This window comes from Dromiciops gliroides, chromosome 2 (genome assembly GCF_019393635.1).
Source record: "Dromiciops gliroides isolate mDroGli1 chromosome 2, mDroGli1.pri, whole genome shotgun sequence".
Classification (NCBI taxonomy): Eukaryota; Metazoa; Chordata; class Mammalia; order Microbiotheria; family Microbiotheriidae; genus Dromiciops; species Dromiciops gliroides.
Genome location: NC_057862.1, coordinates 440557432 through 440571964, shown reverse-complemented (window position 1 = coordinate 440571964; position 14533 = coordinate 440557432). Strand labels below are relative to the sequence as shown.

General features: G+C 39.8%; 1 protein-coding gene across 2 annotated transcripts; it reads right to left on the bottom strand.

Annotated features, from left to right (window-relative positions):
- Positions 1-916: 916 nt before the first annotated feature.
- On the bottom strand, positions 917-14016 carry BHLHE23 (basic helix-loop-helix family member e23). 2 transcript variants are annotated; one of them, XM_043987035.1, is made up of 3 exons: positions 11728-14016; positions 6268-6378; positions 917-1867 (listed from the first exon to the last, which is right to left on the bottom strand). In XM_043987035.1, exon 1 carries the CDS (start codon positions 13741-13743, stop codon positions 13015-13017), a length of 729 nt encoding a protein of 242 aa, XP_043842970.1. In that variant the 5' UTR covers positions 13744-14016; the 3' UTR covers positions 917-1867; positions 6268-6378; positions 11728-13014. The 2 variants fall into 2 exon arrangements, with proteins under 2 accessions (XP_043842970.1, XP_043842969.1); XM_043987034.1 differs by lacking the exon at positions 917-1867 and having other exon boundaries at positions 5710-6378.
- Positions 14017-14533: the final 517 nt, after the last annotated feature.

The window sequence follows — 14533 nt, the reverse complement described above, 5'->3', positions numbered from 1 at the left end:
GAGATAGTGTAACCAATCACTGATGACTTATTTAGCCTATAGAAAGTACACAGAAATCCCCTTCATGTGACTGGCCCAATGACCTCCTCATCTTACTGGAAGGATGCATCATATGGTAGAGAGTCTAAAAGACCTAGGACTCAATTCCAGCTCTGACATTTAATAACTGTGTGATCCTAGCCAAGTCACTTTACTTTTCTAAGTCTCACTTTCCTCATCTATTGGGTGGGAATCATAATTCCATTATCTACCTTATAGAATTATTGTAAGGGAAATATTTTGTAAATCTTAAAGCACTATAAAATTGTGAATTATCATTAGTGATGGCAGGACAAGAAAGAACATCTGGACAGGCTGCTGACCTTGTTTTTCTCTCTTGTAAAAAATATTTGGGAAACATTGTATACTCACCTATGTGAGAGAAAGAAAAAGTGTGTGTGTGGGGGAACCCATTGAAAGTCTAGTATTATCTTGTAAATGACATATTTAGTCAGTTATGCAGCTGATAATGAAGCAGCTTAATGAAGTCAGTGTCCTTGAAAGTTCTTCATCAATTTTTTTCCCCTCATCTGTCAGCATAGCCACTCGCTGACACAATATTAATTAAGCACAACATTTCCTGAAGTGTCGACGAGAAGTCCCATCACTGATAATGAACAGGTTTAGGGGAGTCACATCCCAACAAAATTACTTTTTAAACCAGCCTTATTAAGCAGAAAATTGGAGCAAAATCACCCCTACAACATCCTCATTAAAAGCCACTGATCCTTGGCTGCTTCTGTGTTCTAACATCTTTAATTAGCAAACTGCTAGTCTATCTGCCATCGTAAATGCTATTAATCTTACCTTTCATTTGCTTTCCTCTTAACCTATCCCTGATTTTTTCTAGAAGACACATGCTCCTGATGGAATTAATTTTATTTTGCCTTGTGCCCTTGTAAGATGAGATGAAGGCAGCCACTGCTCCTGGTTAAACCCAGAAAGTCACTGGTGATGCCAAATGATACTGTGACTTCTCAGGGAGTGAAGTCAGAAGTGAGTGACAATGAGAAATTCCAGAGCCTTCGGTTTTCTCTGTGGACTGAGCCCTGATCAGTTTATCCAGCTTTCAGGACCAAATCCATTCAGGGTCAGGTCCTGGACTGTTTTCTTGCGTAAAATGAGGGAAGGTACCTGACTGAAAATAAACACATCCTGCAAATTTACAAGTTCTATGTTGGTAGAACTGTGTTTTCCAAATGGTCCTGCCCAGTACAAAATGCTTAACAACAGCTGTTGCAATGTATAAGTAGTTTTTATACATGACGACAGCCCCCGGTTCCTTTAGTGTCTGTTTATGGAGGCCACAGTACATACCAGAGAAGGAGGACAAATAACATACTGTGTTGTGACTCTCTTACTACAACAGCCCAATTCATGCACAGAGTACAAAGTATTTTAGGAAGTCATGTTCAGTATTATGCCTGTAATCTGTTGTTTTTCTTCCTCATTAGTAATCTTAGCCTTAATATAAACAAGTGTTTAGGGAAAAAAAAGAAACAGGTCTCCCCTTGTCATTAATATTAATGATTCTTCTAACCATTTTTCAAGCTTGCTCAATCTCATTGATGTTCTTGGTTCCCAGAAGAATCACAGAAAAGGGTGACGTTATCCTGACTCCAAGCTGACTCTGTCTTCTATTTTATCACCTTGGACTTTTACTTTTAAAATCCCTGGAAAAGCGGGGAGGCGGGGGGTGCATTTTGTTGTTTTCAATGGTGCTTTCCATTTCCACTCAACTTCCCTGTGGTGTTTTTCAGTCAGCAAGGTAACAGAATTCCAGCTTGCCAGGGAAGAAAATGGTGATGGTATTGATGGGTCTTCCCTTCTAAAAGAAAAACATTAGGTTGGAAATAGCAAATAATTCTTGCTTTTCCTCCCCTTCCCCCTTCAGGTTTTATAAGCCCCCAAAAGTTCTATTGTCATCTCATTGTGATATCTATGGTATATCCAAAATTTAGTCATGTTAAAGTTTCATTCATAGTACCACTAACTCGTTATACTATCTTGGGTAAGTCATTTAAATCTTCTAAAGCTTGGTTGCCTCAGCTATAAAATGGAATTAATACTTTACTTTCTTGAAGTCAGGGAATTAGATCTAATGATTTCTTGAGGTCTCTTTGAGCTTTAAGTAATATGATCCTATAATTAGAGCCATCACTAGTAAACATATGATTTCATTCCTCCTCCTTGTCCTCGTTATTTCTGTTTGTTGTCCATACACAATCTATATATGTTGTTTTCTGCTTTTTCCTAGTCTTCTCTATTAGCAGGTTTACCTCCAGATTGATGTACCAATCAACTGGTTCCTAAGACCAAGGTCTTTTCTATTGTGCTATATGACCCAAAGAAGGGGAACTAGATAGCAATAGCATCCAGTTTTACAGACATTGGAGTTGAGTTAAAGGAGAATCTTCATGTATATGTGTGTGTTTCATGGTGGAATGGCTAGGGAAAAAAATGAGACCTCTTAGTAAGGGTCCATTTTAACATTTTAAAAGAATTATTCTCCTTGATCCTTAAAGGTTGAAAGTGGCAGTGGAGAGATAAAGGCTTTCCTCTAGCACATTCCCCTCCCCCCTCTCCCCTGTTAATTTTGCATCTATTTTGTATACAGATTAATGTTTTCTCCCTCAGCTAGACTGACAGCTTCTTGAAATCAGGATCTTTTTTTATATTTGTCTTTGTATTTCCAACTTCTAGTAGATTGACTGGAATGTAGTAGTTGCTTAATGAATCCTTCTTGATTGATTTGTAAGGGGAGATCTTGCCTACTACAAAGATCATTTAAGAGGATAGTAGAACTTCCAGAAAAAAATTAAATATGAAGGATTACTTAAAAATGTTAGTGGCACTTGAGAGCACAGGGATTGGAACTTGATCATTGTTGTTAGGAGTCTGGCTCCCTTGTTGTAATTTATAGTCTTAGGAAATTGCTTAGAACACTGAGCAGTTAAATGTGTTACCTAGGAGTATATAGACTGTGGGTGTCTGGATAGGAACTTGAGTCCAGGTCTGGTTTTCAGGCCAGCTCTCTCTCCACTGCACCATACTGGTTAGAGTATACAAACACACACACATACTCTAAGAGAAATATATACATTGTGATGTTTAAAATCTAAATGTGTGGTCACCCATTATTTTCTCACAACATACATACACAAAATAAATAATATATGCTATTTAAAGCATATATGTGTACATGTATGCCTTTTAGAGTATATACATATAAAAGAAATTCTTAATAATAATTTGGATACACACATATATAACTTGTATGCATGTGTATATGTGTATAGTACACATGTATCATATTTAATATATACACATATCATATTTGATATATACACACATGTATGTGTACATATATATGCATGTATGTGTATATATACATACACACAAATACATATATAGTCTTAAAATAAAAAGACCCGGTTACAAACTATTTAAAGTACCTGCCTCTTTGCCTAAACATTGCATTTAGATTGTTTCTTCAAGATTGGACTCTAAAGACATCAGTTTTCAAGTAATGATTTTCCCCTAAGTATCAAATGCATGATTGGAAAAAAACCCACTCAGTATAACTGGGAGTTAGAAGCAGTGTTGCATGGTGGATATATATATATATATTTAGAGACAAAAAGACTTAGATTCAAGTCTTGAGTCTGACAAATGCTGGTTGTGTGACCACAGGCAAGTTGCTTAATGTCTCAGTGTGCCAGGTAACTCTTTACAACTATAAAATATGGATGACTTGCTGATCTGTATCAATGGCATGAATTTCTGCATCCAGAGGTTCTGGTACCAATGAAATCCCACATTTGGATGATGATGATGATGAAGAAGAAGAAGAAGAAGAAGAAGAAGAAGAAGAAGAAGAAGAAGGAGAAGAAGAAGAAGAAGGAGGAGGAGGAGGAGGAGGAGGAGGAGGAGGAAGGAAAGAAATTTTCTAAGGGAGCTTCTTCCTAAATTATTATCTCCTTATATAATTTTTAAGTCATTGTTGATGTCATACCTAGTTTGGTAGGCTAAGGGGACAAGGAAGGAAAGAAAACTCTTTTCATCAAGGAAGTGATATGCTTAAGAAGTCATTCTTCTTATGAGCTCTGGTTCTAATACATTCTTTCATTAATAAATAGAAGGATCTCATTAGTTTGTGCATATATGAAATATAAGTGTAATCAAATAATTTATCTGGATGTATTTTGAAATGAATTGAGTGGATGGTTACGAGTAGTTTTTTATTCATATGCCCAATTTATCTGGGTTTGGGGGAGAAAATTTTAGGCTAGTCCAGATTTCTTGTCAGCATCTTAGCTGGAGCATCATTTGCTGCAAGGCACATCAGTACTTGTCTATCTCCTTACTGGTATTCTTAGAGAAGGCATACTCTCTTCCATATGGCTGGGGAAGTTCAGCTTGGTGAATCCTCCTGAGCACCATTACTGTGATTACTGGGAGGGCACAGATATGCCAGGCTTATTGTCATTTCAGATACAATGTCAAGCTGGAGCTGGTGGAACCCATTGGTGCTGGCACCCAGCTGAGAATGACCTTTGGTTGGGGTGAGTGGATTTCAGTCTTGGGCATGAGGCTCTTGCTGGTCTTTGGATCCTTGGGTGACCTATTTGTAGGAATTGCAAAATGAGACTTTGTTCCTATGCAGTATTTGTAGGTTCCTGCCCTAAGTCAAAAGAAGGGGGTGCATTGGAGGTGAGGAGGGGTGAGAGAAGACCAAACATCTTTGTAGATGTGGCAAATGTGAAAGCACTGCTGTGGTGGCAAGAAGAATCTATCGTGTCAGATGCCTCGTGGCCATCAGGAAACATTGTGCATCCTCCTGTTTGTATCTTAGGGTTTGCGGCCAAAAAACCAGATTTGCCTTTGTCTCATTAAAATAACGAATGCAGTCCAAACGGATCTGGGGCGTCTCACAGCCCGTCAGACTAAATCACAAGGCTTTGGAAGGAAACTGACTATGGACTCATTATTTTAGACAAAAGGGAGCTTGGAGGAATAAACTGGGATGTTTTAAAAGAGAAATTTTTTTTTAAAGCTCAGCCATCCTTTCTCTGTGAAATACTTTAGGCAAGGCAAGACAGTAGTCCGGTCCCGTATTGGTAGCATCCACATGATTCGGTTACACTGATCACAAAGGGAGAACAGACAAAGTCTCTTATCTTGTTGGACTCTAGTCAGTTATTCTCACTGTTTGGAATTACCTGCACCATCTCCAGCACTTTTTTATAAATGAAACGAAAATCAATTCTTACTGGAAATAGAGGACTCCCTGATTTGGTTCTTTGGATGAGGCAAGATCATTCCATGACTTCTGTCTATTTTAACAGTGGACATCTACTTATTAAATGACCTCTGTGGTTCCTTCCAACTTTAAAGGTTTGATGATTTTCTATTCATTGTGTCTTATTCAAATAAATATAGTTCACAGATCATGGAAGATATAGGAATGAAAACATCAGTAGGAAAATGAGATAATATCTATATACATTGGGTGACACCGTTTCCATGTGCATGCCTTAATCTCTAGCCCTTGTGGCTTTGTGACCTGTAGAGATAATTTTGATTTAAAGTTTACAGTGAGAGATAAAGAGTAATGTTTAATAATTAGAGTTTCATACATTGTCTTGTATGAATAATGTTTAAAGCACTTTAATGATAGGACTATTGAGAAGGCATAAAGGTTGTTCATTAGTAATTTTAAATAGACCTTTTGAACAAAAAAACATCCTTTTCATAGGGGAATCATACTGAGATTATTTCTATGGGAGGTGAATATTGAAACATGGAATGTTTTTTAATTCCCTCTGCAGATTACATGATAACTACTACATTTACACTAACATAGGTGTTTTTCATTTGGGAATTTACTGCCAGATAATAGAGTTTCCATTTTGAAAGCATGTCAAGTTTCTAATTTTACTAAATATACTTTTGTTGGAGGCATTAGACTGGCCAGCGCTACAGATCCATGAATCCAAAGAGGTAATTGTTACAGAAACAATTCAGTACATCAGTACATCACAAATCCCTGTTTTCATCTCTGTAAATGGGATGCCAAAAGAGATTAAAGACTGGAAACATGTCACAAACAAATTCACATTAGGAAAAGCACTGCAATCATTGTCCTCTGCAATTCTTAGGGCTTAGGAACTATGTTCTGATTCCGGGCAGAAAGAACTCGTTCACAACAGAGATGATGAAGCAAACCTGGACTCTTAGCTGACAGTGATGGTCTTCATATTTTCACTCTCCCTTTAGGAAAATTATATTTGCCTTTTATGAGGAGGCTGCTTTTCACTTGATGTTTCATTTCTCAGCCTGTAAAGGAAATAAGAGAAATGCAGATTGGCCAAAATAGGTTTCCAAACTGAGTGGTAACCTGTCTAGCAATGTGGCAAAATAAACATCCACAACTGTATTTTTTTTTTGGTGTGATTTATAGAATTCCTGTTGAATTGTATTTTGCTAAGTTTTGCATCTTTTCTTGTGCTGATATACAGCAGAGGCACAGGGCTGCCTTGCACACCAGCAGCTTGAAAGCAAACAAAACAAAATAACTATGCACAATAAAAAATATTTTGCTTTGTGGTCCTGGTTTCAGTAGTGAATAATGTGCTTTGAAACAAGGCACTTTGGTGTTGAGTTACTACTTGAAAGATCTTTGCTCAAAGGGACAAACCTCTAATGGTGGAATGACAAGTCTTTAGGAGGCTGGTAGGGGACATATTTCTAAGCAAGGAGCTCTCCCCCATACCCTTCATAATGGTTTGATGTCTACTTCATCTACCTTTAAGATCGATTCTGTTCAGAAAATGATTTTCTTGATCATATTAGAATTTTGATTTGAATATTATTCAATTTAAGAAATATTTATTAAGTACCTATTATATACAAAGGAATATGCTGGAAAATTTTTTTCTGCACTGCTAACTTAGATAATGAACTTCCCTTAAGCTAAAACCCCCCTGTACATCAAAGAATTCTATTATATTTTCTACACTTTCTATTTTGAAATCTAGTAGTCATTTTGTTCAGTATCATGCTTTATTCAAGGCATATTTTCAGGGTATATTTTTCTGACTGTGCTATGCTTCCTAAGATGGCAGTTTGTATAAGCATGGAGAGTTTCTGTGACTTTCTGGGTTTTGGAAAACAAGAATCTCTTAAGGTATGTGTGTGTGTGTGTGTGTGTGTGTGTGTGTGTGAGTGTGTATGTTTGTGTGTGAGAGAGGTGGGGGGGAGATGGAAAGAGAGAAAAGAGAAAGAGCTCACACATGTGCAGTTTTTGCATTTAACAAAATATCAAATGAGATACCAGGTCAAAAGGACTCATCAATTTAGTGGAGTGGAAGGAAAAGTGAAACTGTCTGGTCAGAAATGAGTAGAACAAAACCAACAGATTGGCTGAATTTTTCATCTCTTTGTAGGGGTCTTGATATCATGAAGACACAGTCTAAGGTTGGGAGCAGGAAGAAGAGGAATGTTACCCTAAGACATCAGGGTTTAGGAGAAGAGAGGGATAAAGAAGAGGTAGTCTAGCTTAGGATTTGTTACCAAAACCTCAAGCAACCCCATTCTTGGATAATTATGCATGGCCTGGTTAACTCAGTTGCCTTTAATTGTAAATGAAGGACTGCCTAAAGAAATTTTATAGTCAGGTGAGACAGCTGTGAACATATCTAGAGATAAAATTGAGTGGATGAAGCAGGGACTTGGCCTGGTGACATGTCCATATATAGTGATTAGAAGCACTGAATTCAGTTTTTCTAGAGGCTACTCCTACTACCTGGGGGTTGCACAGGGCAGGGAGATTGGGTTTAGAATAACAGTAGAGGGAGTTTCTTCATTAAATTGTTTTTAGAAAAACCCTGATCAGTGACAGTGTTGATCATACATTTGTTTCCTTCTCTGCTGCTTAATTTCTTCCACAAAATGAGACCCACTGAGCTGAAGAATAATTCTTCAACCAAGCCATGGGCAATGATGCTGAGCACTGACCAAAATACCTTTATAATATAGAATATGATATTTGTATTTTCATCAGTTGTCTCGCAATAATTAATTCAGTTTTTGTATAATTGAATAGATCTCACTTATGCAAGAAGTGCCAACAGCTGACTATCCATCATGAATGGAGTTATACACTAGCTATCACTGACTTCTGGAGTTCAAAGACAGATTTGTGAGAAACTAGATGAATCAAAGTTGGGGTGGTGGTGGTAAAAGTCATAGCACAAGTAACTCTAAAGCAGTGGTTCTCAAACTTTCTTGGTTGCACTTAAAAAAGTATACTTTACCCTTTATAATCTTAAAAATTATTGAGGATTCCCCAAAGAACTTTTATTTTTGTGTTAATATCTATGTATTCATATTTATATTTATTGTATTGGAAATTAAATTATCTTATTATTATGAAAATAGTTTTCACCCTACATACTCCCTGCAAAGATCTAGGGAAGCTGCAGAGTTGTCCCCCTCCCCTCTTACACACACATTGAGAACTGCTGCACCTGGATCATCACCCCTCAAACAGAGGAACAATTTCCTGTCCTTGTGAAAGAAAGAGGAAAGAAAAAATGCTAGGTTTTGATGGTTCTCTGTTGATTTAACCAATATAGGTCAGAGAAACTATTAAATACTTGTGTGGCAGATCCCCACCATTCTTTGCCAATAAAGAATGGTCCAACAACATTTGCATTCATTTCTGAAGAATAAGAAGAGTTGGGATTTATGAATTAAAGAGGCTTGAAAAGGGAAACATCTAAATTTGATTGACTAAGAAAATTGTTTTTATATTATATACACACATATTATATTTATATTTGTGTTCCAGGCTAAATACTGAAGAAATTATTGTGACTTCTAGATAGGATATTTAAGATGTACCTTTATAGGTCATGGGAATTAAAATTTTATTCCCTTGTGATTCTTTTCTTTCCTCAACAAGTATCCTGAAAAGAATACAGACATCTGGGGAAAATGCAAAATATTCAGACGTTCTTCTGGACCCCTGAAATACCTGCTCGACATTATGAATAAAAAATATTCAATGACTGGATTTTAATTTTCCCAACTATCTATTTGGGGCTATGCAAACATAGCCATAATCTAATTTAATGTGTTTTAATTATACCATTACAAGAAAGTCAAGTGAAGAAGTATGTGGAAACTCTAGGTATCTTGTGAAAAGTTTTAGTACTGTTTCCTTTTATTAATTTAAACCAGTTACTATGCTTAAAGTTATTACATCATAATTAATTTTGCAATCAGGAAATTTCCACTTGCCAATAAAACTAACAGCAGTATTTTATTTTCTGTTCTAGATTCCCTTTAGGTTCATAAATTTAACCCTCACAGGGACCTAGTCTAACCCTTTCATTTTATAAATGAAGAAACTGAGAACCACAGAGGTACAATGACTTCCCCAGGGTTACAAAGGCAGTAAGTAGCAAGGTTGGAATTCAAACACAGTCCCTCTGCCTCTAACTCCAGTTCTCTTTCCATTACACCAGATTGCTTCTTGGCTTTGCATGCTATAAAATACTGCTTTTGTATTTAAAAATTTGGATTCTGCTAGTTATGATTTATGTTAAATTTTTTTCATTAAAATTGCCTTTATGAGGAATTTTTAAACTATGAAAGCTTAAGACTGCTTTAAGACTTTTGGGACACTGTATTTTAAAACTTACCTTAGCACCCTCTACACAGGAAAAATATTTAGCTTAGCAGGAGTTGTCTACATACCTGATGACTAGCTAAGAAAGGCAGTGGTAGCCCAGTAGATAAGAGTTCTGCCCTTGGGATCAAGAAGATCTACGTTCAAATCTTGACTATGATTCATACTCTTTGTGTGAACTGGGCAAGACACTTAACTTCCCTAGTTCTGTAAAATTGTATAAACTTGTTTTCTTAAAGTTTCCTAGGCAACTTTCTATATCTAAAAGATGCCAATATGCATCTGTGGGAGGGAATTTTTCAAACCAGGAGCTTATTACATGTGGACAAATAGTTAAATAGCTAAATAGTTGAATAGCTAAAGGTAGAGAAGAGATAGAATGGAAAAGTGGATAGAATATTATTCTTGGAGTAAGGAAAACTTGGGTTCAATTCCTTCTTCTGTTAGCTGTATGTAAGTCAATCTCTCTGTTCTGTAGGTAGTACCCTAAGACTACAAGTTGCAGGATAGTTGCTGATCTTCATTGGAAGAGAGATCCCTCAAATGAAGTTCCTAATGCAGATAGAATCACAGCCCCTCCCCAAAACAGCTAAAGGTACTTTAAAAAAGTTTATTTTTAAACTTTTGCTTAGAGAGGGAAAAAAAATCACAAAATTTCCAAGTTAGAAAACTCAGCAAACAAAAAAGTAAAAAATAAAAAATGACTAGTATTCAAAATTTCTGCTTCTCCAGATAATTTTCTGAGCTATGCATTTAGAAAAGCAAGATGTCATTTTAGAGAAATGATAGATTCCATTGTGAATAAATCTCATTGAATTCAATTTTTATTATAAATCTTTACTATATTGCTAGTTGAAAAGAAACTGAAATGGAAACATTTAATTTGTATCTAAATAATATACCAAATGTATCTTTGGTGTTTTCCATCAAAATGAGTATTTCCCCTTAAATTCTAGATTTGTCTTTATTTACAATGCTCATTCAAGAGCACTTCAGCTTGACCCCAGAATTAACTTTTATTTGAGTTTCCTGGCCTTTCCCAATATTTTGGGCTATATTCAGTCTTTCCTGCCTTGCCAGGAAAGGATTTAGAAACGAGTTTTTCAAACACAGCTTTCTGAACGAAGAGAATAGATAAACTAGTCTGCTTGGGAAAAAAGGAATAAAAATGGAAATTAGCTGAAACCAGTACTAAGCATATGTCTTTTTATGAATGAGACTTAATCACACACTTCACTTTGCAAATACAAAAAGTCCCTTTGCAATGTATTCATTAAAGTTAACCACTATAGACAAGCCGCTTAGTAGCGGTCGCTGTCCTCTTCCTATTAGCATAACACCAGAGACAGGCGTGGAAATTGGTTTAATAACCACAAACAGTTACACCCTGAGTCTAACACAAATGGTACAGGACAGATCCACCCCCTCGAGCTGTAACGGTACCAGGTTGTATGAGGGCTGTGACACGGGGTGGTTGGTGGTGGTTTTCTTAGAGTGGTGTGATGGGAAGAACACGGGGATATGGAGCCAGAGCATTTGGGTTTGAATGCCATCTCTACCATTTACTGACTTGGGCAAGTTATAGCCTCTCTGGGTCTCAGTGTTCTCTACTGTAAATTGGGGTTAACAATAACAACGATAATGATAATGCTAACAGGTGCTTATAATGAAGAAATGTGTAAATTTTAACCACTACAGAGAGTTGTAGAAAGGATCTTAGCACAGTTTTTTTTTTAAGAAAAAAGGAAAAATGTGGCATCAGCAGTTCCTATTAAAAGATGAGTGAGAAAGAACACTAAATTTAGAGTCAGAAACCTGGTTTCTTATCCTTGCTCAACTGCCTACTACCTGTATGATCTTGGTCAAATTAGTTAACTTCTATAAGCCTCAGTTTCCTTATCTGTAAAATGAAGGGGTTGACATCCTCTCCAGTTCTTTTTACATATCCAAACCTGGCTAGGGAAGGAGACGCGACACCACAGCTTACTCACCTGGAGGTTACAACACATCTTCTATTGGAAATTGGTGCCAAATTGTCGGCAACAGGCAGACATGACGATTTTACAGTTGCCCTGGGCTAGAGCAGTTACTCTGTCCCTGGAGACAAGTTCGAGGTTTAGTTTGACTAATATGCTGGCCCTGGGATCCCGGAAATTCCAACCACCGGTCCACACTGTTTACTGGGTTTTTGAGGTCCTGACATTCACAAGTTTGCCCTGTGCTAGAGCTAGCTTTCGTTCTGAGGTGGCTTCAGGTTAGGGCCAAGAAAATCCCATGAACTGGAGAAGGGTTAAACTTTTGTGGTCTGATACAACTTAGTCTGTCTCTAACCCTACCTGTTTAGAAGGCAAGCACACCGTCGGTCCCACCGGGCCTACAGTGCAATTGTGCAGACCAGACCTTTACATGACTTGAGTCTGATAGTTTATTGAAAAGCTCTGATTTCCCCCGGAATAATTTAACTCTCAGCGTTTGGGAAGAAGACAAATTTCCAGGATGCCTGAAGGCTTTGGTTTGAGAAGGCCAAGCGCAGGGAAGAGGTATGAGGCAGAGGGAGTCGAATGTCACCTCTTGGTTCCAAAAAACACTTATTAACAAGCCCGGAGTTCTGTAGGATGAGTCGCGGTAGGGTTAGAGGGAGGACGAATAACCTGGCTAGCAGCACTGAACTTTTGCATCTGGGGGTTTGGGAAGTTTCAAGGTCCTGGGAACAGGGTGCACATGGGACAGGGAGCCGGGCCCAGAATCTGGGACTTGAGTCCCTGGATCTGGGGCTATTGGTGGGGGCCGCGTTGCATAGTTTACTAGTGAGGCTTCGGACGCTCGGAAATCCACCAGCTCCCATTATGGCCCGTCCCAGGCCCAGGGGATTTGATGCAAAGAATACTTTTTTTTTTCTTTGTCAAAGCGGGAGCGGCCTCAGTGTGGGGCTAGAAAGCTGGGGGCTAGGTGCTGAAGGAAAGCGGAGAAGTTTCTCTGACTTGCTTAGTCGGACCCGAGAGGAAAGCGATTGCGTAATACACAGTTTAATGCAAACTACACCGAGGTCACAAGCCTGGTGTATCTCCCTCCCTCTTCCTTTTGTTGCTTCTCATTTAAACAATTTTAGAAGTAGGGGAAGGTGAAGGGGTGGGGCGGGGTGAGGGGAATCAGAATAAACATCAGAATAAACGGTTGTGAGGGGGCTGGAAGGCAGTGGATAGGATGGGGAGGGAGCAAAGGAACTAGAGGGAAGGTGGTGGAGGGAGATGTGGGGACAGGGTTAGATACACACCTAATCACGGCTTCTCGTTACAGTGCTTACAAAGAGCAGAGGGAGTACCCGAGAAGGCAGCACATTTCTCGGGACAGGCGGTCAGTGCTGTGCCTGAGAAGGGATATACTGCGGCCTGCCCGAAGGGAGTCAATGTGGCCGGAATAGGGCCGGTGAGGCTCTGACCCTGGTTCAAATAGGCTACCAGCCGTCGCATCTCCTCCAGAGCCTGGGCCTGCATCAGGATGTAGTTCTTCGCTAGGAGAAGGGTAGCAATTTTGGACAGTTTCCTCACGGACGGGCTGTGGGCGTAGGGGATGACTGACCTGAGCCCGTCCAGGGCGTCGTTCAGGTCGTGCATGCGTCTCCGCTCTCTGGCGTTGATACTCAAGCGCAAGGAGCGCTGCTCTTTGGGCTTCTTGGTCAGGGTCCCCGCCTTGAGTTTGGCATCGGTGTCGAAACCGGGGCTCCTTTTCCTAGGTTCAAAGGTGTCCTCCTCATCGCCGCTCTGCTCCCCGCTGCTCTCGGCCGCTCCTCCCTTGGCCAGAGGAGCCGCATGAAAGTCTCCGGCAGACGATGCGCTGTACCCTCGGTGCGCTTCAGCACCGCGGACAGAGCCATAAGGGAAAGCGGCAGTTGTGTAGCCCTGGGTTAAAGCCAGGTAGGTGTCTCCGGACAGAGACTTGAGCTCCGCCATTGCCTTGTCGGGGAGCTCCGCGGAGCCCGGGAAAAGGTCGCCTCTCCCCACGCTCATCAGGGCATATATAAGCTTCCAGTAGGAAGCTATCCGCACTTCCGAAGCGCTGCTTTTAGAAAAGGGGAAATAACCCCCTCCACTCCTAGAAATTTGTCCCCTTTCCCTTTTCCTCCACTCAACCTCGGTGCAGCTTTGACTTAAAAGCCAGAGGGCTTGGGGAAGGGGCGTGCTGGGGGGAGGGGCGCTTGAGAATGAGGCGATGTGTCGAGTCTGTTCTGAAGCCTCTTACACCTTTTCCTTTCGTCTGTCCTCTGTCCCTTCAATCCTACCCACCTCCTCCCCCGGCACCACCTACGTCGAAGCACCCGGGTTGGGGGCGGGGGGAGGGATCTAGCTGCCACTTCGGCCCCCTCCCTCGTTATATGCCTTGGCGTAGCCCTCTGGGACTTCGTGGCTGCCCAATCAGAAGGGCCTCTTGTAATTAAAAGGAGGGGCGAGAGAGACTAGGACAAGGGAAGAGAGACAGATTTTGGAGAGTGGAGGAGAGACACTGAGAAGCATAGACTGAGAGACCGATACGCGGGGAGAGAGACATAGCGAGAAAACCACAGCCACGGAAGCAAAGAGAGAAGAGGGAGAAAAGAGGAAAGAGGAGAGAAAAAAAGAAACACAGAGAGATAGAAGGATACAGAAACACTGTGAGACACAGACTTACAGAGAGAGGAGAGACAGAGAGAGAAAAAAAACAGAGATAGAGGTTGCGGGAGCAGAGAGAGAGAGAGAGGAAGAAAGAAAAGGGTAGAGACAGATTGAGATTGGAAGAAATTGCTTTCGAAGTTGGTAGAAA

Bases quoted from the DNA above. Each gene is read 5' to 3' on its own strand.
- BHLHE23 (XM_043987035.1), bottom strand. From the start codon at position 13,743: ATGAGCGTGGGGAGAGGCGACCTTTTCCCGGGCTCCGCGGAGCTCCCC.